The sequence below is a fragment of the Callithrix jacchus genome, chromosome 6 (genome assembly GCF_049354715.1).
Source record: "Callithrix jacchus isolate 240 chromosome 6, calJac240_pri, whole genome shotgun sequence".
In the NCBI taxonomy this organism is placed as follows: domain Eukaryota; kingdom Metazoa; phylum Chordata; class Mammalia; order Primates; family Cebidae; genus Callithrix; species Callithrix jacchus.
In genome coordinates, this window is record NC_133507.1 from 141,253,525 (window position 1) to 141,281,356 (window position 27,832).

General features: G+C 57.5%; 1 protein-coding gene across 2 annotated transcripts; it reads left to right on the forward strand.

Annotated features, from left to right (window-relative positions):
* The first annotated feature begins 3,639 nt into the window (after positions 1 to 3,639).
* On the forward strand, positions 3,640 to 27,670 carry ASIC4 (acid sensing ion channel subunit family member 4). 2 transcript variants are annotated; one of them, XM_002749817.6, is made up of 10 exons: positions 3,640 to 4,542; positions 20,795 to 20,939; positions 21,032 to 21,159; positions 21,345 to 21,507; positions 21,924 to 21,980; positions 24,195 to 24,348; positions 25,990 to 26,081; positions 26,166 to 26,245; positions 26,554 to 26,658; positions 26,846 to 27,670. In XM_002749817.6, exons 1-10 carry the CDS (start codon positions 3,961 to 3,963, stop codon positions 26,957 to 26,959), a joined length of 1,620 nt encoding a protein of 539 aa, XP_002749863.2. In that variant the 5' UTR covers positions 3,640 to 3,960; the 3' UTR covers positions 26,960 to 27,670. The 2 variants fall into 2 exon arrangements, with proteins under 2 accessions (XP_002749863.2, XP_078184789.1); XM_078328663.1 differs by lacking the exon at positions 3,640 to 4,542 and adding an exon at positions 5,195 to 5,652.
* Positions 27,671 to 27,832: the final 162 nt, after the last annotated feature.

Sequence of the window (27,832 nt, forward strand, 5' to 3'; positions counted from 1 at the left end):
GGTGCAGGGAGGACTAGTGGACCGTGGGGGCAGGGCCAGGTGGTGGGACGCTAACCCTCTTCAGTCGCCTCAGATCACGTTCGGGCCTCCCCACCCCCCTTCACTGGGACTCTCATTAACTGCTTCTCCTGCCTCGTCCGCGGCATAAATAACCCAGATAAATCAGCCGCCGTCCGCCCCCCGCCCCTCGGCCCCCGCACAGCCCGTTTGTCACCGCTGTGTGCTCGCCAGCCAGGCCTGGCCCAGCTCTGGCCCCAGCCCCCCAATCCTGTCCCTTCCCGCCCACATCTGTCCCACACTGGCTCATCACTTGGTCTGCACCAGGGGCAGGTGTCTGGGCTGCAGAGGGTGTCCTCTGGGTGAAGGGGGAGGCTGGGTAACCTTAGGAGAATGCTGGCTAGGAGTCTGGGGGGGGGTCATAGGATTTATGAATGGGGCCAGCCAGGCAAGGAATCTGGGCATCAGCTTGGGGGTTCCTGTGCTTTGAGAAAGCGCCCTTGGAACCCCCTAGGTTGGATCCTGGGAGGTCTCTGGGTCTGCCTTTGGGGCATTTTGCCCAAACAAAATCTCCATGACTCCTCCCAGGAACCTGAGGCAGAGACCCACTTCTCTCCCTCTCTCCCACTCTGTCCCTGCCCCCCCACACTCCCGCCATACCAAACGTCGTCCCAGTCCATCTACCACTCAGTCTCACTGTCAAGAAGCTCATCCCCTGGGGGGCGGAGGCGGGGGAACTGGACTGGGAATAAATCTGAGGAATGGGGACAACCGGAGAGCCGAGGAACCTGGGATGAGTCTTCACATTCTGACCCCGCAACACCCAGCTCCCCTGCACTGGCAGCCCAGGGCCCCTAACAGCCCCGCCCCTTTTCTCACACCCTGCTCAGGGCCTGGCCACTCACACTGGTCCCTGATGCCTCACTGCAAGGGGCAGCTGGTCCCCTGGGAGTGGGTGGGAGAGGCAGGGAGGGGTGGGGGAGCTTGGGCGCAGGGCTGGGGTGGGGGTGGGGAAGAAGCTGGGCCGGGCCCCAGGGACCAGCTGGGCAATGAGCCGGGGAAGCAGCCGGGAGGCTAAATGAGGGAGATTATCACCCAACTGCAGCCGGGCAGAGAGAGAGGCAGGCAGGGAAGCGGGGAGAGGGAGGAGAGAGGGGACCGGGCCAGAGGCGAAGGGGGTATGCAGAGACAGGGAGGGGCCAGGGGACCTGGAGAGAAGTAGAGGGACAGGTCAAGAGATGAGCCGGAAGGACGAGGAACTCCCCCAGAACATCACCAGATTCCTGGAGGTCTGGGAGACTGGAGGCTGGGGGCTTGGGGACAATTGGAGACAGCTGGCCGTGGGGCAGTGGTGGGGGTGTGCAGGCAGCTAATTGCTGCTCCACTTCCTGGCAGCCTGGAGCTCCCCTCACAGCCCCCTCCCCCCACCGCATGCCCCTTATACCAGTTACCACCCGATTTCACTCCTTATAGCGGTTGAAGGCGACTGGCCATCCTCAGGAGGAAAGAGGGTGAGATTTGTCTCATGATGGAGGCCAGTATGTTGTAGGGAGAGTGTGACCCCAAGATCTCAATGGATGCTGGGGGAATTCAGAGACGTGTATTCGCTCCAGGGTAGCAAAGTGCTGGGGAGAGCTTGGGGGGCAGCTCCCCGCTTTCTTGGCAGAGCCCCAGACTGAAGTAACCTTAAAAAAGCAATTAAATCACCTTTTAAAAAAAAACAGTAAAGAAAAATCAATATTAGGAGAAAGGGGAAGAGAGAGAAGGATGGGGAGGAACAGTGCAGGGAGCTCTGGAAAGATCTGGAAGTCTACCAGGGAGGGGAGAGCAGAGGAGGGGGCTGCCTGGGCATGGGACGGCGGGGGGGGGGGTGGCGGTTGTGTCCGTGGTCACTTGGACACTTTCAGTGCTAACTCAACAGCTTCTTCAGTGCCAACTCCACTTTCCCCTCTGGGACGCTATGCCCCAGCCAGATGCAGCTTCTACCCCAAGGGTCTTATCCTCCCAGCTTGGGGAGAACCAGCTGACCCAGACTCATCAGAGGCTTGGGGAGAAGCCCAGCTGTGGGGTCCCTGGGGAAGCCTCTTTGCCTAAAGGCTTGGGACAACCTAGGCTGGGCACCCCGCATGGCCAAGGCTGGGTGAGTGGGCAGGCACTGTGCTGGGGTGACCCTGATGGGGCCTGACCTGGCCTTGCAGCCAGGGTGGGCAAAGTGGCACCTAGCCTCCAAGGGAGCCATCCCTGGGCCCCTCCCCTGAGGCCAGGCAGAGGCTGCGGGGCCAGGCCTGACGCAGGGGGCGGGTGGCCGTTGGGCCGCGGGTGGACCTCGGGCTCTAATCCCCAGCAGCTGCCGTTTCCCTCAGATCGATTCCCTTCTCACTTTTTTTTCAGCTGCTGGTTCCGCGGCTTGGATCGATGGAGCCACCTCCCCCCCGCCCGTCCGAGCTTCCTCTCCCTGCTGCTCATTAGCGCCCCAATTAATCAGCCCCCCTTTCCTCCTGGGGACAAGGGCTTCCTCCCCCATGAGGGCACATGCTCTCACATGGGTCCTCAGAGCACAAGCACTGATTCTTGCCACCCCACCCTGGGGGCATGGATGCGTCCCCTCCTGGCCAGTCAACCGAGGCTCCCACCCCTGCCTATGATTATGGCCCACATGCCTGCTTCCCCTCCACAAGAATACAGCAGACCCCTTAGGGTTCTCCTGCCCTACTCTGCTAGGCACCCCTCAAACCCATTTTCTTAGGAGAGCATTCGCTCCCATTGACGTGCAGCATATCTTTCTGCTCCCTTCCACGACCCCACTGGGGCTCTTCCTCTCCCTCCATTGCACGCCCTGTCCCCATACGTATAGAGCACCCCCCCAAGCACACCTCCCTTTTGCTCACTGGCTTGCTTACCCAACACCCCTCCCCCCAAGGCTGGTTGTGGCAAGGGATTTGGGGAACATTTGGGGAAGCAAAGTGGCCACAGATATGCAAGTTGGCTGGGGTGCCAGCTTGAATCACTGAGATTGGGGGTGGAGGCAAAATGAGGGTGAGGGCAGCCAGCCTCCAGAGGGGGCAGGGGCATGGTGGGTGTTGAAGTCAGAAGCAAAGCTCCAGGGAAGCTGAGAATCTTGGAGACACAGTTGTCCCCTGGTTGGTCTTGCCTGCCCTCCTCTGCCCCCTTCCCCTCCCTCATTCAAACAAGTGGCTCTCTCAAGGAGTTTCTGGAAGCTGCTGTGAGTTGGGTAGTGGGATCAGGTGGTGGCTGGGTGCTGGAGTCAGCCGGCTCGAGGCTAGGAGGTGAGGGGATAGAGTTGGCTGACCCTTCCTGGGTGTGGGCCAGGAAAGTGGCCAAGAGTGAGCTGAGGACCCTGGGCATGGCACCCTTCCCTGGGTGGCCGGGGAGTGGGGAAATCTGGGGACCCAGTGAGCAGCTAGGGTGCGGCAGGAGTTTGGGAGATAGCCCCAGTCTTGGGATCCCGGTCCTGGGCTGGGGACTGCCCCCTCCCCTGGCCTGGCTCCTGACGCCCCGGCTGCCGGTGAAACGCTGTTGACATGTCCTGAATTATTAAGCGCGGGGTGGGCTCCGGAGCACATGCTGAGCGGAGCGGCTGGGGCTGCGCGGCGTGGCAGAGCAGCACTCGCTCCCTCACTCACTCGCTCGCTCGCAGGGACACACGCAGGGGCTGACAGCTGTGCTGGTGCTGATAAGGGAAGCCACAAGGAGACGATCGAGGAGAGAGACAAGCGGCAGCAGAGGCAGCAGCGGCAGAGGCAGCACCAGGGCTGTGGAGCTGCTGGGAGTGGGAGTGACTCCCCCACCTCGGGCCCCCACCCTGTCCCTGTCCTCCTCCCGCTTGCCCTGAGTTTAGAAGAGCAGCCGCTGCCACCAGCGCCACTCGGGAGGGCACCGGGGCTGCTGGCTAGGGAGGGACGGGGCAGGGAGGCTCTGGCCAGTCCCAGCAGCCAGCGACAGATGCCGATCGAGATTGTGTGCAAAATCAAATTTGCTGAGGAGGATGCGAAACCCAAGGAGAAGGAGGCAGGGGATGAGCAGAGCCTACTTGGGGCTTCCCAGGGGGCAGCAGCCCCCCGGGACCTGGCCACCTTTGCCAGCACCAGCACCCTGCATGGACTGGGCCGGGCCTGTGGCCCAGGCCCCCACGGACTGCGCAGAACCCTGTGGGCACTGGCCCTACTCACCTCGATGGCTGCCTTCCTGTACCAGGCGGCTGGCCTGGCCCAGGGCTACCTGACCCGGCCTCACCTGGTGGCAATGGACCCTGCTGCCCCAGCCCCAGTGGCGGGCTTCCCGGCTGTCACCCTCTGCAATATTAACCGCTTTCGGCATTCGGCACTCAGCGATGCCGACATCTTCCACCTGGCCAATCTGACAGGGCTGCCCCCCAAAGACCGGGATGGGCACCGTGCCGCTGGCCTGCGCTACCCGGAGCCTGACATGGTAGACATCCTCAACCGCACCGGCCACCAGCTCGCCGACATGCTCAAGAGCTGCAACTTCAGTGGGCATCACTGCTCCGCCAGTAACTTCTCTGTGGTGAGTTCTGCCAGCTGGGCTGCCTGGCCCGGGGTGGTCGGAGGCTGGGGAGTGGGGAGGAGGAGTCGTGGCAGTGGTGTGCAGGGCATCCTCAGCAGGGCTTCCCTTCCTTCCACCACCAGAGGCTGGCCTCATGTGTCTCCAAGCTTGGCATCTCCCTCTGGCTTCCCAGCCATGGAGCAGTGGCCGCTCATAGGGGCTTACCCTGGGGTGCTTGCAGCTCCTTTTCTTGGTCTTGCTGCTGCTGTAGTGCCTAGGGCTGGGGGCTGGGGCGAGGAGGTCCTGGGGGTGGACCCAGGTGTCCTGAAGCTGGCTGGCTTGCAGGGAAGGGATGCACCATCCCAAGGCCAGACCAACTGACTCCTACTTTTCTCTTGCTCCCTTTTTCTTCTGAGGCTACTGGATTCTTCCCACCAAATGAAGGAGATGGGGAGGGGAGGTTTGGGGGGCTCCATCTAGGGAAGGACTCTGGGTGGCCTCCTGGGGAGCTGGCCCTGGGGAGCTGGCCCGGTGGGCAGACTGGAGAGAGCCGGTCTTCAGGACACTGGGTACCAGTGTCTCTTCTGGATCTCTGTGTCTCTCACACGGCCCCCCCTCACAGACACCCTCACACATCCCTCTTTCATTCTGCCCTCCAGCCCTGCCCAGGGCTAGTCCCCTCCATCTCCTAGCTGCTCCCATGTCCAGCTCTGGCCTTACACTGGGAATCACTGGTTCACTCTTATGTGCATAACTCACCCTCACTGCTGCCCCAGCACGCCTGCACTCACACACACACACACACACACACTGCTGGGGGACAGTTTCCTGCACACTCCCTCTCACACACACTCAGCGTCCCTGTCACACTCACATGCACACCTGCACACCCACACACCCAGAGAACCACTCATCTCCATGCCTGTCTCCCAGCTGTCACCAAGGACAGGTCCCACTGTGGCTGCCATCCCCTCTCATGACACCCCCACCCCCATCTCTCCCAATGGCTGCTCCCCATTTGGAGACTGCCGGCGCCATCTCTCACCTACGTGTGAGCACAAACACGAGCACCCTCTCCGGGAAAGGGGCGTGAGCTTGGGCTGCTCTCCCATGCACGCCTCCCACAGTCAGGTATGTGAGGGGGTGGGCGTGTCTTGTACGTAGCCTGCCTGTCAGGCCTCCATTCACCCACAGTCACCGGGTATCTAGTATTCATGGAGCTCTTGATGCTTTTCCCCAGTCCACAGTTTGCTCCCAGCATTGTGTGTGCGTGTATGTTTCATCCTGGTTACCACTGCCCAGTGCGTATGCAAATGTTTGGCATCAACACGGTGTCCACTCCGGCCCAGCCTCCAGTAGCCAGCCCCAGTGATAGGGACCCCCGCCAGGTTCTCACTCACCCGCTGCCTCAGGATCACCAGGAAGCATGCTCCAGCCAACGAGGTTCCTGGCTCCCACCACGCCTGCAGTGTATGGGACCTCCGGCCATTGGGCAGGGGAGTTAGGTAGAAACAGAGGAACAGGAGGGGAGCATTATGCAGGGAGAAGAGTCGAGGGCATTGGCCTGTTGTCCAGCTGTCCACCCCTCTCCTAGGGAAAATCACTGCTCCCCAAAGCCAGGGTTGGTAGAGTCCCTGAGGAGGAGGTGGGATATGGAGGGTGAGTGTGGCCTTTAGGATTCATGGGGCTCTGCTGTCTTTAGTTCTTACTCCTCCGTGTTGGGGGCTGGGCAGAGCTTAGTCTCAGCAGGTGCTGTTGGGGCAGAAATCAATGGGGCCTTTGTGTCCCTGAGCGGGAGTTGGGGGTGGGCAGGAAAGGGGAAGGGTGAGGAGACCTCAGTGGGCGGAAAGGAGAGGAAGAGCTGGAGGGGGTGAGGAAGTAAGGGGAGGGAGACAGAGGGACCTTGGCCTCCAGGCTAGGAGGCGGTGCCTGGAGCATACAGGAATGGGGATCCCCTGATCAAGGCTGGTGAGTCCCCGGAATCCTGGGGATGGCCCGGAGGAGTGTGGGTGGATTTCCCACAGGCCCTCTGGTACCCTGTGGCTGGAGAGAGGAGGATGGTAAAGCCTGTGGGGTGAGGTTCTGGCTCTCTGGCAGGACAACGAGGGGTTGAGGGCACAGCCAGAGTTGGGGGACAGAAATTCCCCTTTGGGATTTGGTTCTCCCCACCGCTGTCTCCAGCCCAGCCTCTTACCCTTCTGCCCACGCTGCATACCCTGTCTGCTGAGTGTCACTCTCCCTTGGGCCTGGCACTCAAGGGCTGAGTGTGCTGCAGATTCACCAGGGTCTGGAATTATAGGATGGACTGGGGCCCATGGTCCATGGCAGTGGGGAAGATGGGGTGATTGGGTGTATAACAGGGAAAGACTGGAGAAGGGGCATGGAGATGGAGATGCAGGCACTCTAAAAAGGATATGAGGTCCATAATCAGCTCTGTGGTGAGGACCTGGAGTCAGTGTTGGGAATTTGCGGTCTCTGGCAGGGAGATGGTGTGAGCTGGTTGGTGGGGAACCTTCGGGGTGTGGGTGGTGAGCTGGTCCGGGACAGGGACAGCCTTCACCAAGGGGCTGTTATGTGTTTTCTGTTGCTTTCTCTGTTTCCTCCTTCCCACTCCCCACTCTGCTGTGACCTTTCCTCCGGAATCCAAGTTAATAAATGTCACATTTTCCAGCCTATTTTTACTCTGGTTAATGTGCCCTCCCCCAGTCCCCTCTGCTGCTGCTCTTGCTTCTGTTACCACTGCAATCGCTCTCCCCCACGCTCCCTATATCCCCTCATGTACTCCCCATCAGTCAGAATCAGTCAACATGGAGTTCTGCATGCCTGTGTGCTGGGCTCCCTCCTTGGAGCTGCGGGGGACAGTGAAGACAAGAAGCCCTGTCCCTGGTCCCTGTCCTCAAGCAGTCTATAGTCTCATGGTGGAGGGGGACAGGGACACTCAGAAGCTTAAGCAACCATGTGAGAGTTAATCAGCCATGCAAGCGGTATCATAAGGTGCCAGGATCGATTGCCAGACGAGGTGTATGGGTAGGAAGAGGCCAAGTTCAGAGAGGGAGAGGCCACTCTGGGTGGAGGAGAGCTGGGAAGGCCTAGGGCATGGGGCAGGCTGGGCACAGTTTGGAGAGAAGAGGGAAGAGGGGAGAGAGGAGAGGGCCCTGGGAGGTGTGCCCCATATGTTCCCTCTGTTCCAGCTAGTTTACCTCGGCTCCTCTCCCACCTCCTCTCCCCACTCAGTCTCGTACCATCCCACTCTCACCCTTTCCACCGCCTGTATGTCCCCCACCCCAGCCTCGTAGACCGCTCTCCCTTCCTCCCTGATTCCTGCCGCCATCTGCTGCCCACACCCCCTTCCTCCAAGCCCCAGTTCTGCCTTCCCCACTGTGGCCTGCTCTCATCCTGCCCTCTCACTAAAAGGCAGAAATCACTCTTCCTCCCTCAGCTTCATTTCTTGAGCTGTAAAATGCAAGGGTGGCTCTAAAATTCAGCATCTACTCTCACCTGGGGACCACCAGGATTCGAACCTCTGCCCTACCCATTAAGCTGTGTATGGCCTCGACGAAGCCAAAAAGCTTCTGTGAGCATCAGTTTGTGTATTCTTGAAATAGGATGCTAGAACCTAAAAATTGGGGGTTGTGGTGAGAATTAAAGAGATGCTCCTGAAGAGCTCAGCACACTACCTGGCACACACGTCGTATGCACTGTGTAAGCGTCAGCTGTTATAAATGCTGCCACCCCAACTGCTGGCTATCTTTAACCTGACTGTTCTCCACACCACCTACTAGTTTCCGACCCATGTACTGGCATCTTCGTTACTCTCCACTACCTCGTCTTCTCCCTGCTTTTGACCCTCTGGCTCACACCCTCCTCTGCCCTGTTCTAGCATTCCCATTCTATCCAGCGCTCCAAAATGTGCTCACACGTGTGCATAGGTGCGGGAATGTGCACACACTCTCTAGAGGAGTGCTGAGGCCATAGAACATTCTGTGATGATGGGAACGCTCTGTGTCTGTGCTTGTCCAACATGGTAGTCACTAGCCACATGTGGCCGCTGAGCACTGGAAATGTGATTAGTGCAACAGCGAAAATGAATTTTTAATTCAAACAGCCACACGTGGCTAGAAGCCGCCGCGCTGGACAGCGCAGCCCTGGATGGCCCTAGGAATTAGACTGTCTGGATAGGGCAGGGCTGGGATTGGAGCTGGGGCCACAGGATATAAGGAGGTAGCTGCTGGCTGCAATTGGAAGTCGGGCCATCTACTCTGTGGCTTTGATCTCAGGTTGAGCTGAGGACAGGGCCTGTGTCTGGGGGCTGGGGACAGTGGGGTGTCTGGGAACACCATGTGAGCAGTGGCGCGCTTCTTCCCAGGTGTAGGACGCGACCTTGGGTCTTTTGCATGCTACTGTCTGGAAAATTGAGGCATGGGGGAAGTGGAGAAGCCCTCAGAGGCATGGGTAGGAGCCAGCCCCACTCTCCACGGTCCTCAAGGGTCCAGGCAGCCCCTGGAGGGCCAGGAGCCTGGGGCCCTGTGGGCGTCTCACTATCTGCCTCTCCTGTGGGCTCCCAGGTCTCCCTCCCCCTCCCGACCCTCCTTCCCCACACGCTGGTGACTGCCATGACTATTAATCACTCGCCCTGTTCTCTTCCTCTCTACTAATCAGGCACAATTAGACAAGGCCTCTTCCAGCTGGGCAGTCCCCCTCCCTGCCCTCCTCCCTCCTCTCCCAGCCCCACCCAGCCGCCAGCCAGGATAGCTCTGAGGCACTGAACTGGCATGCAAGTCCTCTCTCCCTCCCTCTCTCTCTCTCTGGCTGTCCCAGGCCCCAGTTTCGGGCTCCTCAGCACCCACTCCTTCTGTCCCAGAGACCTCCTTAGCCCCTTCTCTTCCCAGTGTGTGGTAAGGTCAATACTGATGGTCTCTGCCCTCTACCCACTGCACTTGGCCCTGGGAGGAGCTACTCCACACTCCATTCCAACTCCATACCTTTGTCACTGGGCTGGAGGTTCCAAGGGCTGCCTCTTGCCCCATTGGCTGTGGAAGGGAGGGGGTGCCCGCTGAGATGGGTCCAAACCTCTTATCTGCTGCATAGCCTTCCCTCTGACTCCCCGCCTGTTCAGCCCTCTGTCCCCCATGGTCCCAGTTTCTCCTGGGGCATGAGCCTTGAGCACATTTAGTTCAACATCTGGTTCAGGGCTGATTCTGCCCTCAGGAGCCAGGCAGGTCAGGTTGGGGCTGCGGGACACAGTAGGGAGGGGTGAGGTCTGAGGAGAACTGAAGACCTGTAGCCTTTAAGAGCGCAGCTGCTCCTCACCCCAACTAACTGTTGCCCTGTGTGAGGAGCCCCGTGTGGCTGGGTCTTCTAGTTTGTCAAAAGCAGCTCCAAATCGTGATTATTTTAATAGAACAGTAACTGATTTTTAAAACACTGAGGGCTGCCTACACCTCAGATTGCAGAATCAGGTGCCCCCGCCCTCCCGACCTTTCACCCCACACCAGTGGCCAAGGCTCAGACTCCCCTGGAGGGGGTGCTCTCAGCCTGCCTGCCTGGGCAGTGGAGTGGGTGGAGGGGCTGTAAGTGGTGTGGCCTGGCAGAGAATGGCAGGGACTGTCACTGTCTCGGAGATCTGGTCTTCAAGGGCAGGGGGAGGGCCGTGAGGGACATGCCCCACCTAGCCCCACTCAGCAGCCCCGTGGCCTCTTCATTAATCAGGAATCAGCCCCGAGCTGGGCTCATTATCAGCTCAGCGTCTCTGGCACGCTGGAAGATGCTGATTAGCATGTGAAGAAATGGCCCTACGTCCTGTCCCCCTCTGATCCTCACTCTGTCTCCCGGGCCGCGCTCCTTCCTGGACCCCCACCCCTGCCCTTCTGCTTCCTGGGAGGAATCTGCTCCCTCTAGTGGCTGGCAGCAGGGCTGCCTCTGCTAGGTCCAGGCAGGGGGCAGGAAGGATGAGGAATGGAGAGGCAGGGGCACCCAGGGAGCACTACAGAGAGCATTGGAATTCGAGACCCAAACTACAACCCCGGAGTCAATGGGTCCCATGGGCAGGCGGGAGGGAGTGAAGGGGGCGGAGCCTGAGGTTGTCCAGGAGAGATGGACAGCCACCCTGGAGGAGAGGCCGGCCTCGGGCTGCTGAGTTATCAGTGTTCCCTGCCCTTTCACCCTGGCCCTGCAGCCCATCTCGTTTGAGCAGCTGGGAAGAGGAGGTGGGAACGGCCAGCACTTGGGGCAGGAGGTCCGAGGAGAGAAGATCTGCCACGTTATTTTTGTTTTTTGAGCTTTTGCAAATCATGGTGGAGACTTAGGGTTTTCAGAAGGATGAGTGAGGGTAGGAAGGCAGGAGGAGGACAGAGGGGCAGAGACCCTGAAAGGGGATGGAAAGGTTCAGTGGTGTGTTTTTCCGGGAGGAGGTGGGCAGCGGTCTGCACTTCCTCCCCTGGCTCCTAGGCTGGGGCTGGCAGTGCTGGAAATCCAACCCACCCCTCAAATGCTCACCATGCCCTTGGGACACCCGTGGGTGTTGGGTTGGAGGGGGAGCAGTTCCAGAGAGATAGGCACGGGCTGCCGCAGCCGAGGCGGCAGCAAGAGTTCAGAGAGGAGCCACGGGATGATTAAGGGGAAATGGAGGATTGATTTAGGAGGAAAGATTAAAGGAGCTAAATCCGTGGCGCTTGGCTCAGCGGTGACTAAGCGTGGACAGGATAATAGCTTACAAATGTGTGGAAGGTGTAAATACCAAGTGGGGGGAGGGGAGGCTTCTAGGCGGGCCCGGGGGGCGGGGTGGGGGCTGGGCAGGTCCCCAGGAGGGCTGGGAACCCCAGGGCGACTCCCCGGTGGGGCCGCCCCTCCCCAGTGGGGGCTCTCAGGGGAGGAAAACGGGATGTTGAGGAGCCCCGGGTTCCTAGCAGGGGTTCCGTTTCTGGCCGCAGCCTCCCGGGCTTCCTGCTAATCTCCACATCTCACTCCCGCCTGGTTGGGGATCTGAGGTCGCGGGTTCAAATCCCACCGGAGCACTCGAGTCCTTCAGCGCCCCTCGGCCCCGGGCCTTTCGGCCGCTTCAAGCCCTGGCCGCACCAGCCAGGCTCCGCTGCAAGTCCACCTCCTCTGGACCCCCGCCCCCGTCGTCCCCTCCCCGGCCGCGGCGGGGGCGGGCGGCGGTGTCTCCCTCCGCGGTGGAAGCCTCTGGCGCTGCTGTGTGCGGAGGTCACTTTGCCGAGGAGCCGGGAGCCGGGGGAATGCAAATGAGGCAGACCCAGGGAGGAGAACGGAGGAGCCCGGAGGAGTTGGGAGGGAGGGCGCTCGGGCGCCGTGATGGATGCCTGCCCCGCGGGAGGGAGCGGGGGGCGGCGAGGCGCGCGAACCGGTGGGTGCGGCCTGCTGGATGCGGGTGGGCCAGGCCTGGGCGGCCAGGCTGCGTGTGCGGGAGAGGGCGGGGGTCCAGGGCTCCTGGCGGGGCACACCCACCCACCCACGGTCCCCGCCGCCACCTTCTGTCTGGTCTCCTGAACTCTCGCCTGGCTGTGGGTGTGTACTCCACTGTATAAGCAAAACTCTTGACGAGGAACTTTGCATCGAGGGGCGGGAATGTCAGGGAAAGACTTCGTTACCAATTCACTAATTAAAAATGACTGTCTAGGTGTAAGGCCTAAGCGGTGGCTGCCCGGGGAACGGATTTGACTGTTTACCTGGGTCCTGGAGACCTTCATCCTCCCGTTCTCCTCTCCCGTGGAAGCGCGGCGCCCGTTGGGGACCACAACCTTGTTCCACAGCCCCAGCTCTCCCTGGCTCCTAGGGTTCCCTGGTCCCTTCCACTACAGCTCACACATTTACATTTGAACAAACACCGCGGGCATTGCCTCCTGGATCCTCCTGGATCCACCGGAGGGGAGGAAGTGGCCCTGAAAAGCTCCTGCGTGGCGGTGGAGGTGGGAAGGTTGGGCCCCATAGGCACCTGTGGAACCAGGCCTACTGGGGGCGGCTGTGTCTTCTTCCTCTTTCTTTTTTTGAGTTGGAGTCTTGCTCTGTTGCCCAGGCTGGAGTGTAATAGCACCATCTCAACTCATTGCAACCTCTGCCTCTTGGGTTCAAGGGATTCTGCTGCCTTAGCCTCCTGAGTGGCTGGGATTACAGGCACCTGCCACCATGCCCAGCTAATTTTTTGTATTTTTAGTGGAGGTTGGATTTCGCTATGTTGGCCAGGCTGGTCTCAAACTTCTGGCCCAGTGATCCACCCACCTTGGCCTCCCAAAGTGCTGGGATAACACATGTGAGCCACCACGCCCGGCCTTCTTTCTTGAGTGTGGCATGTTCAGAGTTTTGGAACAGGAGTGCAATTTGGCTTGTTCAGAGTTTTTCCTCACCCTGTTTGGAAACAGCCAAATTGCACTCCTGTTCCACCGTGGTGGCCTTGGCCAGGTCGCCCCATCACAATCAGGATCACAGCTAGTAATAATCTATTCATTTGTGTCACTGGTGGATTTGTGTGTTTTGTGAACATGCCTGCTTTTTTTTTGTTTTTGTTTGTTTTTTGAGACACCCTGTCACCCTGGCCGGGGTAGAGTGGTGCAATCACAGGGGCTCCCTCATCCTCCCTCCAGGGCTTAAAAGATCCTCCCACCTCAGCCTCCTGAGTAGCTGGAACTACAGGTGTGAGCCACCATGCCTGGCTAATTTATTATTATTATTATTATTATTATTATTTGTAGATACAAGGTCTCACTCTGTTGCCTATTGGTCTCAAATTCTTGCGCTTAATTGATCCTCCCACCTTGGCCTCCTAAACGGCCAGGATTACAAATGTGAGCCACCGTGCCTGGCCCATAAGCACTTTGAATGAATGAATGTCTCTGCAGCCAGACAGCAAACTCCTTGAGGGCAGAGGCTGTTTTGTTCGCTGTTGTACGTCCAGCACCAAGCACAGTGCCTGACACTGTTGAGCACAGGCTCCACGAATAGCATCAGACAAAGTAAGCGTTTTCTGAACACTCACCAGTTCTTGAGCGCCTACTGTTTGTAGGTACTGTATGCCAGGTGTATGTCACAGAGTGGCGATGGGCGTACTCCAGGGCTACATTACCCGTTCCCCTGTTAGCTCCCTTATCTTCTCTATCTCTGTTACCCTGTCTGTAAAATGAAAACGATAGGAGTACCGCCAGCATAGGAATTTTGTGAAGATTAAGGGGTTAATCTATAGAAAGTGCTTAGAACTGTGCCTGGCACAGCGGTAAGTACTAAGTAAATGTTAGCGGTTGCTGTGGTTTACGCACATTCTCTCTTTCCTCTGAAGGGTGCCTGTTGTTATTCCCATTTTACAGATGAAGAATGGAGGATCGGAGAGGTTAATTGAATCTAAATCCCACAGACTTAAGGGCAAGGCCCAGATGTGAACTAGATTGGGCTTTCCATCTGGGTAGGAAGCCCTGTCTCAGAGCCTGGGGGTTTCGCTCTGACAGAGCTCCAACCTCTAAGCAGCTCCCAAATTGCAGAGAGAGCCTGCAAGTGCTTGATGCTCCGTGAGGATGCGCCCAGTGGGGAGCCAAGATCGAAATGGCTGCACCGTCCTGGTAGGAAGTGCCATTTCCCAAAGGGCCTCACCCGTCCTGTGAGCACCTACCAGGAATCACTGAATTGATCTCTAATCCTCTCATCTAACTTTGGGAGGAGAAATTACCATTCCCCTTTTACAGATGAGCAAACCCAGGCCCAGAGAGGTTCAATCACACATCCAAGGCTGTTTGTCTAAAGTTGGTGGGAGAGGCTAGATTTGAACCCTGCTCTATCAGGCTACAAAATATATGCCCCTTTCTGTCAGGCTTATAACATATATGCCCATAACGTATATGTTATGAACCTCCTGTGTATACACTTTCAGCACCACATAGTGATAATCTCTGCCCTAACTTAGTTCATACTGGTCTCGACAAACCCTTTATTACATGGCCGGTCCAGGTGGCTCATGCCTGTAATCCCAGCACTTCGGGAGGCTGAGGTGGATGGATCACCTGAGGTCAGGAGTTCAAGACCAGCCTGGTCAACATGCTGAAACCCTGTCTCTACTAAAAATACAAAAATAGCCAGGTATGGTGTTGCATGCCTGTAATCCCAGCTACTTGGGAGGCTGAGGCAGGAGAATCACTTGAGCCCGGGAGGCAGAGGTTGCATTGAGCTGAGATCATGCCATTGCACTCCAGCCTGGGCAACAAAAGCAAAACTCTGTCTACAAAAATAAAAACCGTATTACTGGTACATGTATATGACTGCACTTTGCAAAAGCCTTTCATATACTTCCTCTCTTTTGAGATGTGCACCTAGTCCGGGAAATAAGCAGGGATTTCTGTCTCTGTTTCACACAGGAAGAAACAGGTCCAGAGAAGTTGATGAATCACCTCACTAACCAAAGTCACACGGGCTGTCAGTGGCAGACCTGGAGCTGAAACCAGGACCCGCTGATTCCCAGGGAGGTGATGTTGGCCCGTGAACCTAGGGTCCACTTCTGAATTTGCCCCTGTTTTCCGAATGCCCTTGGATATCAACCTGGCCGTCTCTAGTCCTTTTCTGCCTTTGTACAGTGAGTGAGTGGACTGAGTGGCCTCGAAGGTCTGAGAGGCACAGACACCAAGGCATTTTGGTTGGTGCCATCTTTCTTCCTCTGTCCCTGGAAAGGATAGAGAAGGAAGAGGCTTTGAACCTGGATACTGGGCCACCCCTGATAAAGCCAGGCTCTGGGAGCTGTTCCACCCAGGATGCTGGTCACAGTCTGGGGAAGATGAAGACGCACCCCCTTCCACTGGCCTACTCTGGACCTCGGGGCAGAAGAGTTCATTCTGGGGGTGCCTAAGTGAGAGGCATGTGGGTGGACCCCATCAGTGAAAAGCTGATGGAATTTTGGGGGGATGGGACACCATAGAAGAGTTTCGGGGGAGGTACCGGGACCAGAGGCAGGTGCCCAGAAGGCAGTGGAGATAAAGCCCAGGCCGAAGATTAGCTCTGGGATTAGCCTGGCCTCGGCTGCTTCTGGCTGCTTCTTATCTCCTGGAGGCCCAGGGCCCTCTCCCCGCTGCAGCTCTGAGCTCTGGACCCGCTAATTGCCTGTTAACCCTGTGGGCTCTTCAAGGCAGGGAGGATGCGAGCAAGCCAGCCAGGGAGAGCTTTCTGGAGAAATGGGAGCTGTGAATAGATAGAGCTCTGAGGGCTGAGAGAAGCCGCCGCTTTCAGGAGGAGGAAGCTCTGGACAGATCTCTCCCACCCCCTCATCACTGTCTCAGGCAGACTCAGAGAGGAGCCAGGGAGAAGGAGGTGGAGGGCACCTGAAGAGGGGTTCCTGGTGCCTGGGGTTGTGGCGGGGGGGGGGGGGGAGGCTTAGGCCCAGGGAAAAGTCTAGGAGGGATACTGGGATGGATAGAGAAGAAAGCAAATAGGCTAGAGAATGCAGTGGGCAAGGGACAGAAAGGCCAATGGGAGAGAAAGAGGCCAAGGAGATGGACAGGCCAACAGAGGGCAGAAGCAGAGAGGCAGAGTCAAGGTGGATAACTGATCAGGGGCAGGGCCAGATGGGCCAGGCAAGGAGGGAAGGACTCGAGAGACAGACTGAGATCAGGAAACAGAGGCTGGCAAGGCAGACAGACCCAGGTGAGGAACACTAAAGGGAGGTGATCAGAGAGGGACAGGCAGGGGTTGGCAGAAGGAAGGCAGGGGAGGGGACCTGAGGGTGTGTGTGCAGCACAGACATAGTACTGTCTAGGAGCTGTCAGCCAAGGCCGGGAGGGGCTTTGGGAGGCCACATGCCCCAGCTAGGGCCAAGAGGGTGGGCCTGGAGCGAAGGCAGAGAGAGAGGGAGGGCCAGACCAAAGGAGGAGGTGGGGGTCTGAGACGGGGACAGGGCCCAGAGGTTGAGGGCTGATGATCTGGAGATAGCCCCTCTGCCATTAGGACACTCCTTGGCCTGGGACCTTCCCCTTTCTGTGACTGGGTCGTGGACTCTCAACTCCTCTACATACCCGCTGTCCCCCCTCCCCCATCTGGGCCAGTCCATGGGGAGGGAGCAGTGGACAACCTGTGGGACCTTGTGGCGGGGCTGCCGTGCCGTCTCCATGGAAGAAGCTATGGGCTGTGCTGCCACCAGAGTTCTGCCACTTAGGAGCTGGCGGCTCCACCCGCCCCTGCCTGCCTGGCCCAGGGATTGTCTCCTGGGCAACGCTGTGCTCTGACCAGCAGTCAGGACTGACCTGGGCTGTGCAGGTGGCCTTCTCTTGCCAGTCTGGCTGGTCCATTCCCTGCAAAGTATCCCTGAGACCCAGACAACTTCCACCCATCTCCCTATGTCACCCCGACTCTGCACAGCAACCTTGAGGGTTTGTGTGCCAGGCAACCACCACCCTTGCCAGCCGGGCATTTGTTCTGCCCTGTGTGGGGTAGGCTCAGTGCCATGTACTGTGTGCTTGTGTGTGTCTGTTGGAGGTACCAGGTAGGAACCCTGCCCCAGCTCCTCCGAGAGTCATTCATTCACTGAACACCCACCAGGGGTTCTATAAGCACTTACTGTGCTTTGACATGGGGCTCAGTTCTATTTGAATCTTGGCTGTCATTGACCTGCTATGCGCCCTTAGCCAAGTCACTTTCTGTCCCTGAGCTTCAGGTACCTAATCATTAAATGGGGGCAACAATATGTAGCTCATTTTGGTTTCTTGGAGTTTCAAAGGAGAAAACAGATCAAAAGCACCGATCCCAGGACTATCACCTATCACAAAAGCACCTCTCATGGTACAAAGTGGGGATGTTTGATCGTGTTTGCTTTCCTTCCTCCTACCTCACACCTCCCTCTACAAATCTCACTGGGCTCTGGGGATGCCAAGAGGGAAGCAGGACTCCTGGCCACCTGGAGTTCGTGGTCCCATGGGTGAGGCTGAGCTTCAGAGAGACCATCAGGGCTCTGCTGAGGTGGTGCTGATGCTGAGGGACCCGAGGGAGGAGCTCATAACTCGGGTGCCCCATGTAGTTCATGCCTTCTTTAGCCTTTCAACTGGAGCGTGCCCGCAAAACTGGCTGTGTCAGCAAGAGCTGATTCCAGCATCTTCTTGGTGTCAAATAGGAAGAGGTTGAGTACATTCAGATTTCTACAAACACTTATATATGCCTCGAATCTGCCTTCCCACACCACCAGGACCCAGGATTTTTTTCTTTTTGGGATGGAGTCTCACTCTGTTGCCCAGGCTGGAATGCAGTGGTGTGATCTCAGCTCACTGCAATCTCCACCTCCCGGGTTCAAGTGATTCTCCTGCCTCAGCTTTCCAAATAGCTGGGATTAGCTACCACATCTGCTACCACACCCAGCTAATTTTTGTATTTTTTAAGTAGAGACAGGGTTTCACTATGCTGTCTCGAACTCCCAACCTCAGGCGATCTGCCCACCTCAGCCTCTCAAAGTGCTGGGATTACAGGTGTGAGCCACCGCGCCTGGATGGGACCGAGGAATCTTGCACCCAGCCCACTTCAGGGTTCCTCCACCCCTAGTGACTTGGCATAAGAGCACCGGTCTGGAGTGGGGCTGTCTTGCTGGGATCTCCCCTTCATCTAGTGCCTTTCTACTCACTGTGTAGTCCATGGACCAGCAGTTGCAGATAGACTCTCAGCTTTGTCCCACCCCCTCCCCACATCTGTTTATTAGAATCTGCACTTTAAAAAGACCTTCCTGATTTGTGTGCACAAAAGTGTTTGAGAAGCCCTGAGCTTGAAGATCCTGGGAAACCAGTTGAATTCTCTGAGCCTCCATTTCTTTCTCTGTAAAATTGGGAGATAATACCTGCCTCACAGGGTTGTGAGGATTCATCCAGATAGAGCATGTGAAGCGGTTAGCACGGTGCATGGGTGCTCCTGAACTGCCCATGACACCCACTGCTGCCCCACAGATGGACACACAGCAGGGAGGAGGGCAGGGGTGATACTGGTGGGGTCAAGGACTTGAACCTGGAAGCTGGCAAACCTGTGGGGGGCGGGTGTTGAGGGAAGGAGAGGACTCAAGAGACAGGCGAGGAATGGAGGGGCAGCAGATACAGAGAAGAAAGGGCGAGAAAGGTACAGCGAAACAGTGCAGAAGGGAAAGGGGGTGGGAGAAGAGAAGGGGACAGGCATGGGGCCCATTCTATCCAACTCATCTCACCTGGATGGGGCTGGAGCAGGAGCTGGGTCCCCAGGTAGGGCAGGCTTGGGGTGGGGTGCCAGCAATGGTTTGCAGGAGCAGCCAAAGCCTCACCCCTGGATGAGTTGCACCTCTCCTCCTTCCCAGCTGTGTGACTTTGGCCATCGCCTCACTTCTCTGAGCTTCGATGTCCTCATCTGGAGTAGTTGGGGTAACTCCATCTAGCTGGTACTGAGGGCATGTGGGCCAGTGGTAGAAGGCACCATGTTCTGTGAACTTGGGGGACTTGGTCTATGGTGCATGAGTTTTTGTTTCAGGAATGGGAGGCAGGGTGGTTGGGTGGTAGAAGAGCTGCGTGAGAGGGAGGATCAGGGTTGCAGCTCTCAGAGCACTGCAGCCGGGGTCTAGTCCGTGGGAATGGGGACTTCACGCTGCCCCCAGGAGGTCTCCAGAGGACTCTCAGTTGGTTCGCTGCCCTCCACCCAGCCTCTCTCCCTTCTGTACTCCTCCTGTGAAGCTAGGCATCCAGGATCTCTTTTTCCTTTCACACCGCCTCTTGCAATTTCTCCAAGCTTTTACCAGTGGGAAATGTTCCCAGGGAGAGGGGAGGGGGAGCGGGAGAGAGTGATTGAGTGCATCGACCCCTTACCCCCAGGGAAGGTGCTGCCTGTGATGGGTTTGACCCAGGGGCTCGTTTCTGTTGGGGAAGTCTGGTGGTGGGGAACTAGAATCCGCCTCTCCCTCGACCTCTTCTCCACTCCGGCCGCTGCGCAGCTCCTTGCGGCAGCTAAATTCCCAGCAGGAGCCTGGGCTTCCATCTCCGGGGCGCCAGCGCCATCTGCTGTCCATACAGGAGAACTCCGCAGAGGAAAAGGGAGCCGGGCTTCTCTGCAGAGACTGCTTATTCTAGAGTCCCCTGTGCCCTGTCCTGGGGACACCAGACAGCCTCACTGCTCCTGTATGGCATACACGCTCATGGCGGGAGATGGACAATTGACAGGAGACAAATAGATGAACGAGATCATCTCAGGTCTTCATAAGTACTTCGAGGAAACCAACAGACATATGGATGCATGGACGATGACGTTGAATGTGGCGGTGTGATGTATGAGTGTGACATGCTGAGGCCTCAGGGATGGCAGCTGCCATACCAAGACTGTGTGTGATGGGGCATTCCAGGAGAGGGGACAACAGCAACAAAAGCCCGAGGAAGAAAGGCGTCCAGATGTCTGAACTTGTCACAGAGATGGGGAGGTGACAGGAGAGGCAGGCAAGGGCGACGTCACATGGAAGCTTTTGGTTTAGGGAAGGAGCGTGACTTCATTATGTGGGAAGTGGGAAGATATTGTTGGCTAAGTCCGTGAGTGGTTTCATTGGATCTGAGCACTGTGGACTGGGCACTATGGCTTCTGGAAGGGAGGGTTAAGGGCAGACCAAGAGGGAGACCAGTTAGGAGGAGCTGGTGAAATGGGGATCGCTGGCGAGGGAAGGAAAGTGGATGGATCCTCAGTGTATTTCAGAAGTGGCCTGGAGGCTGGATGTGGTGGCTCATGCTTGTAATCCTGCACTTTGGGAAACCAGAACAGAAGGATTGCTTGGGCCCAGGAGTTCAAGACCAGCCTGGAAACATGGCAAGACCCTGTCTCTACAAAAATAAAATAAAAAATTACCTGGGCTTGTTGGCACATGCTTGTAATCCCAGCTACTTGTCAGGCTGAAGCAGGAGAATGACTTGAGCCTGGGAATTTAAGGCTACTCTGAGCAGTGTTCGTGCCACTGCTGCCTTGGATGCAGAGGTGAGGGAAGCAGAGATTTCAGAAATTCCGACTTGAGAAACTGGGTAGATACAGTGGGGCCGTTTACCAGGGAGGAGGAGAATGGTGGGGGGCAGGCAAGGTTTAGGAAGGTGTCGACAGTTCTTGTGTTAATATGTTGTTAGGTTGGAGGTGCTTTTTCATTATCTAAGGGAAGCCATCAGTGGAAAAGTTGGTGCTCATTGGACAGGCTGGGCTGTACATTGCCTGCTAGGATTTGGGACTGGAGTGTCCAAGCAGATCTGGTGGCCTCAGCAGCGAACAGGGAACTTTGGAGTTGCATTGGTCCCTCCCTTCATCTCCCCTCTCTTACCCCACCTCCCAGGTCTATACTCGCTATGGGAAGTGTTACACCTTCAACGCAGACCCTCGGAGTTCGCTGCCCAGCCGGGCAGGTGGCATGGGCAGTGGCCTGGAGATCATGCTGGACATCCAGCAGGAGGAATACCTGCCCATCTGGAGGGAGACAAGTATGCAGGCGGGAAAGGGACAAGGGCCACCCTGGGGCCTGGGCCCTCTGTCCCGGGATGGGTTTCCAAAGGTCCCCATCTCTGCTGTGCAGATGAGACGTCGTTCGAGGCAGGTATTCGGGTGCAGATCCACAGTCAGGAGGAGCCACCTTACATCCACCAGCTGGGATTCGGGGTGTCCCCCGGCTTCCAGACCTTTGTGTCCTGCCAGGAACAGCGGGTGAGCACCTCCTGCCAGGCCCTGGATTGGGCATAGGACTTGCCTTGGGCTCAGAGGGGATGCAGAGCCAACCTGCCCTCTAGAAGCTCACAGCCTGTCAGCTGTGTTGACTTTGCTAGGGCTGTGGCCACAGGAGGACGGGGTAGGATTCCTGGGTGTGACCTCATCATGCCCCACCTCTGCAGCTGACCTACCTGCCCCAGCCCTGGGGCAACTGCCGCGCAGAAAGTGAGCTCAGGAAGCCTGAGCTTCAGGGCTACTCAGCCTACAGTGTGTCTGCCTGCCGGCTGCGCTGTGAAAAGGAGGCCGTGCTTCAGCGCTGCCATTGCCGGATGGTGCACATGCCAGGTGGGCACCCCACCCCCAGCCAGCCCTCTATGCCACCCTGCTGGGCTCCAGAGCCTCCTGGGGCAAGGGGCAAGGCACTGATCATATGCACAGGCAGGTGCATGGGTACAACATGTGTGTGTGTCTGTACCTGTGTGAGTGTGCATGTGTGTGTTTGGGATTTTTATACATGGTTTCATATATGCATATGGGAATGCCAGCAGGCAGATGCAAGTGTGCATGTTAATATGTATTTGTGTATGTGCATGCTCATTTACATCTGTGCTTGTGTATTTGCTGGGGTTGTGTGTGTGGGATTCAAGCACATGTATGCAAATGTGTCCATGTGTGTGCATGCACGTATGTGCTTATATTTGGGCGTGCTGGGGAGAGGGGAAGTGATCACAGATTCCAGGAATAATCTTCTCTCCTTTCAGGCAATGAGACCATCTGCCCACCAAATATCTACATCGAGTGTGCCGACCACACACTGGGTCCGTGCTGCCTTCCCCTTCCCTACCTTTCCATCAGCCTCTTCATGTCTCTGTCCACTCTTCTCCTCCTTGTCTTGGCTCCTCTCCTCCCAGTCTCCCTTTGGAGGGTTCTTCCTGGGGGTTGAGCCTTAGCCCATACTTCAGTAGGGTCAGGGAGAGGTCTGCAGACCTCTGCAGGTATAGACGCTTGGGTAAGTGGAGGCAGCAGGGTGGGGGGGTTGCAGAGAAGCCTGGACTGGGAGTGAAGGGCTGGACTTCTCATCTTGGTTCAACCAATGAGTTCACCCACTTTGAGAAAGTGAAATGACCTCTCTCTTGGTCTCAGGAGAAATGCATTGCTGGCTCTCGGTGTGGGTAAGGCAAACCCCATCTATCCACAGATCTTGCCTGATCTGCAGTTCATCCATCTATCCATCCATTCACTGATTCGTGCATTCTCCAGACCTTTGCAGCCTGTGCTGGGTACTGGAGGTGAGAGTGGGGACGACAGCCCTGCCCTTGGAGAGCTTATAGTCTGGCAGGGGTATGGACAGGCATTCCCACACAGCCCATCAGCTCCTGGAGAGGGGAGCCTCGGGTGTGTGGCAAGGCCCTGAGGAGGGGCATGCAGCACTAGCCTGGGAAGGCCGGGAGGATTCCTATAGGAAGAGACACATTAGCTGAGGCTCGATGGGTGTATAAGAGCCAGGTGCAAAGACCTTGTGGCCAGAGAGAGCATGCTGTGTCCGGGGCACTGAAAGATCTGTGTGGCTGCAGGGCAGAGAACGGGAGGGAGTGGAAAGAGTGGAGGGGGAAGGCCAGGCACGGTGGCTCACACCTGTAGACATGGCACTTTGGGAGGCCAGAGTGGGCGGATCACTTGAGCCCAGTAGTTCGACACCAGCCTGGGCAACATGGTGAGACCCTGTCTCTACAAAAAACAAAAAAATGACCTGGGTGTCTTGGGGCATACCTATAGTCCCACCTATTAGGGAGGCTGAGGGGAGAGGACAGGCTTGAGCCTGGGAGGTCAAGGCTGCAGTGAGCTGGGATAATGCTTTGTACTCTAGTCTGGGCTACAGAGTTATCCTGTTTAAAGAAAAACAGTGGGGAAGGGAGGCTCTAGGAAGCCAACAAAGGCTACTGGCCAGGCAGGAATGCCAGGTGAGTCCAATGAGATGTGAACAATGGGTGGGAGGGGAGGGACTCAAAGCCAGGGACTGGCCGAGCTGGCTGCAGTAATCCAGACGCCAAGAGCCATGGGGCTGGATTTGAGACACTGGGCAGCCACACACACATCCAGCCCTTCTCTGTCCCCCACGCCACCTGCATCTGTCACAAGGGTGATTGGAGGTGTTTAGTGAAGGAACAGTTGTGTGATCAGGAGTAAGGAGCCTGCAAGGCACAGCGGGAGTTCACAGAGCTAGCAACGCTGGGGAGCCTCATTCCCACCAGGCATGCAGGAAGAGAGAGACCTGTGGCTGTCCGAGAGGGCTGGCTGACAGCAGCATGGCTGGAGGAGCACAGCCTCTGCCACCCATGGCCTGGCAGTGAGGAAGCCAGGCGGGAGAAATACCCTAGCATCTCTCCCCCATCATCTTCTGTTTCTGCTGGGGCCTCCTGTTGGCCAAACCCAACCCAAAGCCAGAGGACAAGGGAGTTTAGGGGATGCATTTGGCGGAGATCAGCCTCGTGGGCAACAGAGCAAGGTGGAAGAGTGGAGAGTGAATCTGAAGGGGCAGGTGGAAAAAGCCCAGCACATTGAGCCTGGGAGTCTTGTTGGTCCATTTGTTCTTCTGTTCCCCATCCATCGATCTTGCTATCTGCCATCCATCCATTATCCATCCATCCATCCATCCATCCATCCATCCATCCATCATCCATGGATCCCGGCATCCTCTTCACACCTCGTTGTGAGTCTGAAACCTCACCTACTTGATTAGCTGTGGTGGATGGGCTCTATCCTCCCTGTGAGTCATGAGGACCCCCCAGTCCCAGGGCACTGGGAGGGTGCTGGGGGGTTCTGCTTATACCTGCTCTCTGGGGTCATCTGAAGCTGGTCCAGGTGGGGACCCACAGCCAGTCCCCTCTAGGAAGCACCAGGGCTGGCCTGTAAAGGCCCTTGGTGTCAGTGTGCCTGCCTCAGGATGGCCCCTGGGCCTCCTCTCTACAGCTGGTGGGCCACTGGGCCACACTCTTCCAACTCCCACTGTAGCCGCTGCTTCTGTGTTGCAGACTCCCTGGGTGGGGGCTCCGAGGGCCCGTGCTTCTGCCCCACCCCCTGCAACCTGACTCGCTACGGGAAAGAAATCTCCATGGTCAGGATCCCCAACAGGGGCTCAGCCCGGTACCTGGCGAGGAAGTACAACCGCAACGAGACCTACATACGGTATGTGTGTGTGGGGGTAGGGGTGGGGGGGACCGTGTGTGTGTTGTGCGTACGTGTGTGTGAGCATGTGTGTGTGTATATGTGGGTGTGTATGTATATGTGTGGGGGTGTGTGTATGTGTATGTGTATGCTTGTGTGTTTCTTGTGGGTGTGTATGTTTGTGAGTGTATGTGTATGTGAGTGGGTGGTGTGTGTGCATTCACACTTGTGAGTGTATCTGGGAATTGTGTGTGTGTGTGTGTGTGTGAGTGATGGAGGCCACTCTCAACAGGCCTGGGCACGGTGAAGGCAGGGAGTGGGCTGCATCTCTCTCTATGATGAGTCTTCTGCCAGGAATGGCTTTCATTCCTTTTATTCTCCTTTTCCTTCTTCGCCTTTTTTTTTTTTGAGACAGAGTCTTGCTTTGTTGCCCAGGTTGGAGTGCAGTGGCACAATCGTGGTCCACTACAACCTCCACTTCCCAGATTCAAGCAATTCTCCTGCCTCCGCCTCCCAAGTAGCTGGGATTATAGGCACCCCCCATCTTTTTAGTAGAAATGGGGTTTCACCATGTTGGCCAGGCTGGTCTTGAACTCCTGCCCTCAAGTGATCTGCCATCCTCGGCCTCCCAAAGTGCTGGGATTACAGGCATGAGCCACTTCACCACCGGCCACAGCCCTCTTCTAAGTAGTCCCACCCCGTGCTCAAGTCACGTTCAGTGTCTCAACCTCCAAGGAAGCACTTCCAGGTCCAAATGCCTTTTATCTGAACACCCTGTACCTGTATAGGCCTCCGTCATTACACATAGGCCATGTCGGTAATGACGGAGCCCTCTGCTTATGCGTCTTTCTCCCCTGCACTGAGGGAGAGGGACAGGATGAGACAGGAGAGGAACATGGTACCCTGCAGGCGGAGGCAGGAGGGGCTGCCCTGAGCCTTGGGTCTGGTCCCATATAGCCAGTCTACACTTGCGGAGCGTGGTCTGGGTGCCAGGCCCCGTGCTGGGTTCCGTGGGGACAGATTTTGTGTTTGTGGGGACAACACAAAACCCATGCCGCAGCTTGTCAGTGAGCCCACGTTTGATCATGTAGGACTGATTCTCAGGCCCCTGTGGGGGAGGGAAGCTGGGGAGGTGTGAGCTGGCCCCTTACGGCTCTAGGTTTGGGTCTGTGAGAGGAGGTGATGGAGAGGCGTCCAGTGAGAGGATGTGGGGAGGTGTGGCATGGAGCCTGAGCCGTAGGCAGCTGTTTGGAAGAAGCAGAGAAGACCACGCTGGGGAACAAGGCACTGGAGACAGGCCACAGGCTACCCAGAACACCGAGAAGGGGCATTGTGGAGTGTACTGATAGGCGACAGGGGTCACTGAAGAGTCCGCAGAGGCGTAAGGAGGAGGCAAAGGGAACAGCACTGGCTGCTTTAGAGGGAGCAGTAGGGGTTCCTTCAGGCTCAGGAGCTGTGCTTTGCTCTCCCATGCCCTTTGCTACCCCTCAAAGATGAAACACACACACCCAAGACTGCCTCCCCTCACAGCCTTGGGGAGTCTGGGAGTAGCCACTGACTTGCCCGTGCAGCGTCTCAGATCAGGACCTGCGGGACCCAGATACCTCTGCCAGCCTTCTCAGGAAGAGGCCCACATGAACACCCTGCTTCCTGTCTCCACAGGGAGAACTTCCTGGTCCTAGATGTCTTCTTTGAGGCCCTGACCTCTGAAGCCATGGAGCAGCGAGCAGCCTATGGCCTGTCAGCCCTGCTGGGTGAGACCGGTGTTCCTGCCCCCAGCTTGTGTTGGGGTGGATCGGCCTGGCAGCTCCCTCTGACGCCACTCTCCTGCTTCCCAGGAGACCTCGGGGGACAGATGGGGCTGTTCATCGGGGCCAGCATCCTCACGTTGCTGGAGATCCTGGACTACATCTACGAGGCAAGAGCCCCAGGAGTGCAGGGCGGAAGTGGGGCCATGAGCAAAGCAGAAGTGGGCAGAGCGGGGTGCCTGGTGGAGCTGGCCTGGCTGGGAAGTTAGGCTCAGGGTTCTCTGTCAGGGTCCCCTGACTGGCTGGCAGGCCTGAGGGCTCAGAATCAGGAGAAGGGAATGGGTGAGGAAGATGGGGGTGTCCTACTGGGAGTTTGCTGTGGCAGTGAGTTCTGTGGGCAGTCAGGCATGGTAAGGCCCACCCTTCTCCTCGACCAAATTTCCCAAGCCCAGTGCTGTCCCCCACCCTGAACCCCAAGGTGTCCTGGGATCGACTGAAGCGGGTATGGAGGCGTCCCAAGACCCCTCTGCGGACCTCCACTGGGGGCATCTCCACTTTGGGGCTTCAGGAGCTGAAGGAACAGGTGAGGACGAGCTCACAGAGCATGCAGCCTTGCCTCCTGAGGACTGACTACCCCCGTGGTTTCTGAACCAGCTCACGGAGGGGGCCCGGGAGCCTCTGCCTGAGGAGATGATAAGGAAAGGCTGGTGGTGTGAGGCCTGGGGGCACCACTGGAGTTCTCCCTGTCCCACGCTCTCTTTCTCCTGCAGAGTCCCTGCCCAAGCCGGGGCCATGCCGAGGGTGGGGGGGCCAGCAGCCTGCTCCCCAACCACCACCACCCCCACGGTCCCGCAGGAGGTCTCTTTGAAGATTTCGCTTGTTAGGATGGTGCTGTGACTGAAGGACGGGGAGTCTGGGACCCCTCTTGGGATCCCCAGCACATTCTCCTCCTGCTCCCGGGAAAGGCTGGGGGCGGTGCTCACTGGGAGGGCCAGGAGTCAGTTCCTGCTCTTGTCCTCCCCTGCCCTGGTGTCAGCTGCTTTGCACAAAGGTCCTTTTCCACACCCCTTACCCCCAGGCTGGTGCCCAGGGAGGGCTGAAGACCAGGCCATGGGCCCTCGTGGAGAGGAAGGGAGGAAAGGAAAGGGAGGATAAAGCCCATCCCAGCTGGGGAGGGGGGGCCCTCTGTACATTTGTATATATTTAGGGAAGGCTGGGTGGGGGGATACAGATGTAGAAGGTGGGTAGGGCTACAGGGGTGGGTGATTTAGGGACAGCCAGGGTCCCAGCCCCGATGTCAGCAGGAGACAGAGAATCCCAGGACTCAGGAGTGCGGAGCCGTCCTACTTCCTGCCCCTCTCCAGGCCCAGCTCCCCTCTCAGCAGGGGGAGAGAATGGCCCAGCAGGCCTGGCCCAGCTCCCAGTTCCCCCTGCACCAGCCCCCACCCCTCAAGTCCCCTCTACAGGGAGAGGGTAGGAGACAGTCCAGACTTCAGCTGAGCTTCGAGGGTGGGAGGGAGCCTTCTCAGGCCCCTCTCCCTCCAGTCTGATTTTATAAAGTGCTGATGAGATTGGGAATAAAGAGGCATAAAGAATTCTCTGTGTGTATGTGTGACCAAGCACGCACTGGGGGCTGGGGCGGGGCTGGGCACATGCATGACTTGGTCCCGGGTGAAAGGAAAGGCAGGTCCCAGCAGGGGCAGGGGAGCCTGCGTGCTCAGCCAGCCCTCCCTCCCCCCACGCGTCTACCCTCAAAA

What these genes read in the sequence shown, in the direction of transcription:
- ASIC4 (XM_002749817.6), top strand. Translation starts at nt 3,961, where the DNA reads ATGCCGATCGAGATTGTGTGCAAAATCAAATTTGCTGAGGAGGATGCG. An exon ending in GCCCATCTGGAGGGAGACAA is followed by an intron (nt 20,940 to 21,031) that starts GTATGCAGGCGG and finishes TCTGCTGTGCAG; the next exon opens with ATGAGACGTCGTTCGAGGCA. An exon ending in GTGTGCCGACCACACACTGG is followed by an intron (nt 21,981 to 24,194) that starts GTCCGTGCTGCC and finishes TCTGTGTTGCAG; the next exon opens with ACTCCCTGGGTGGGGGCTCC.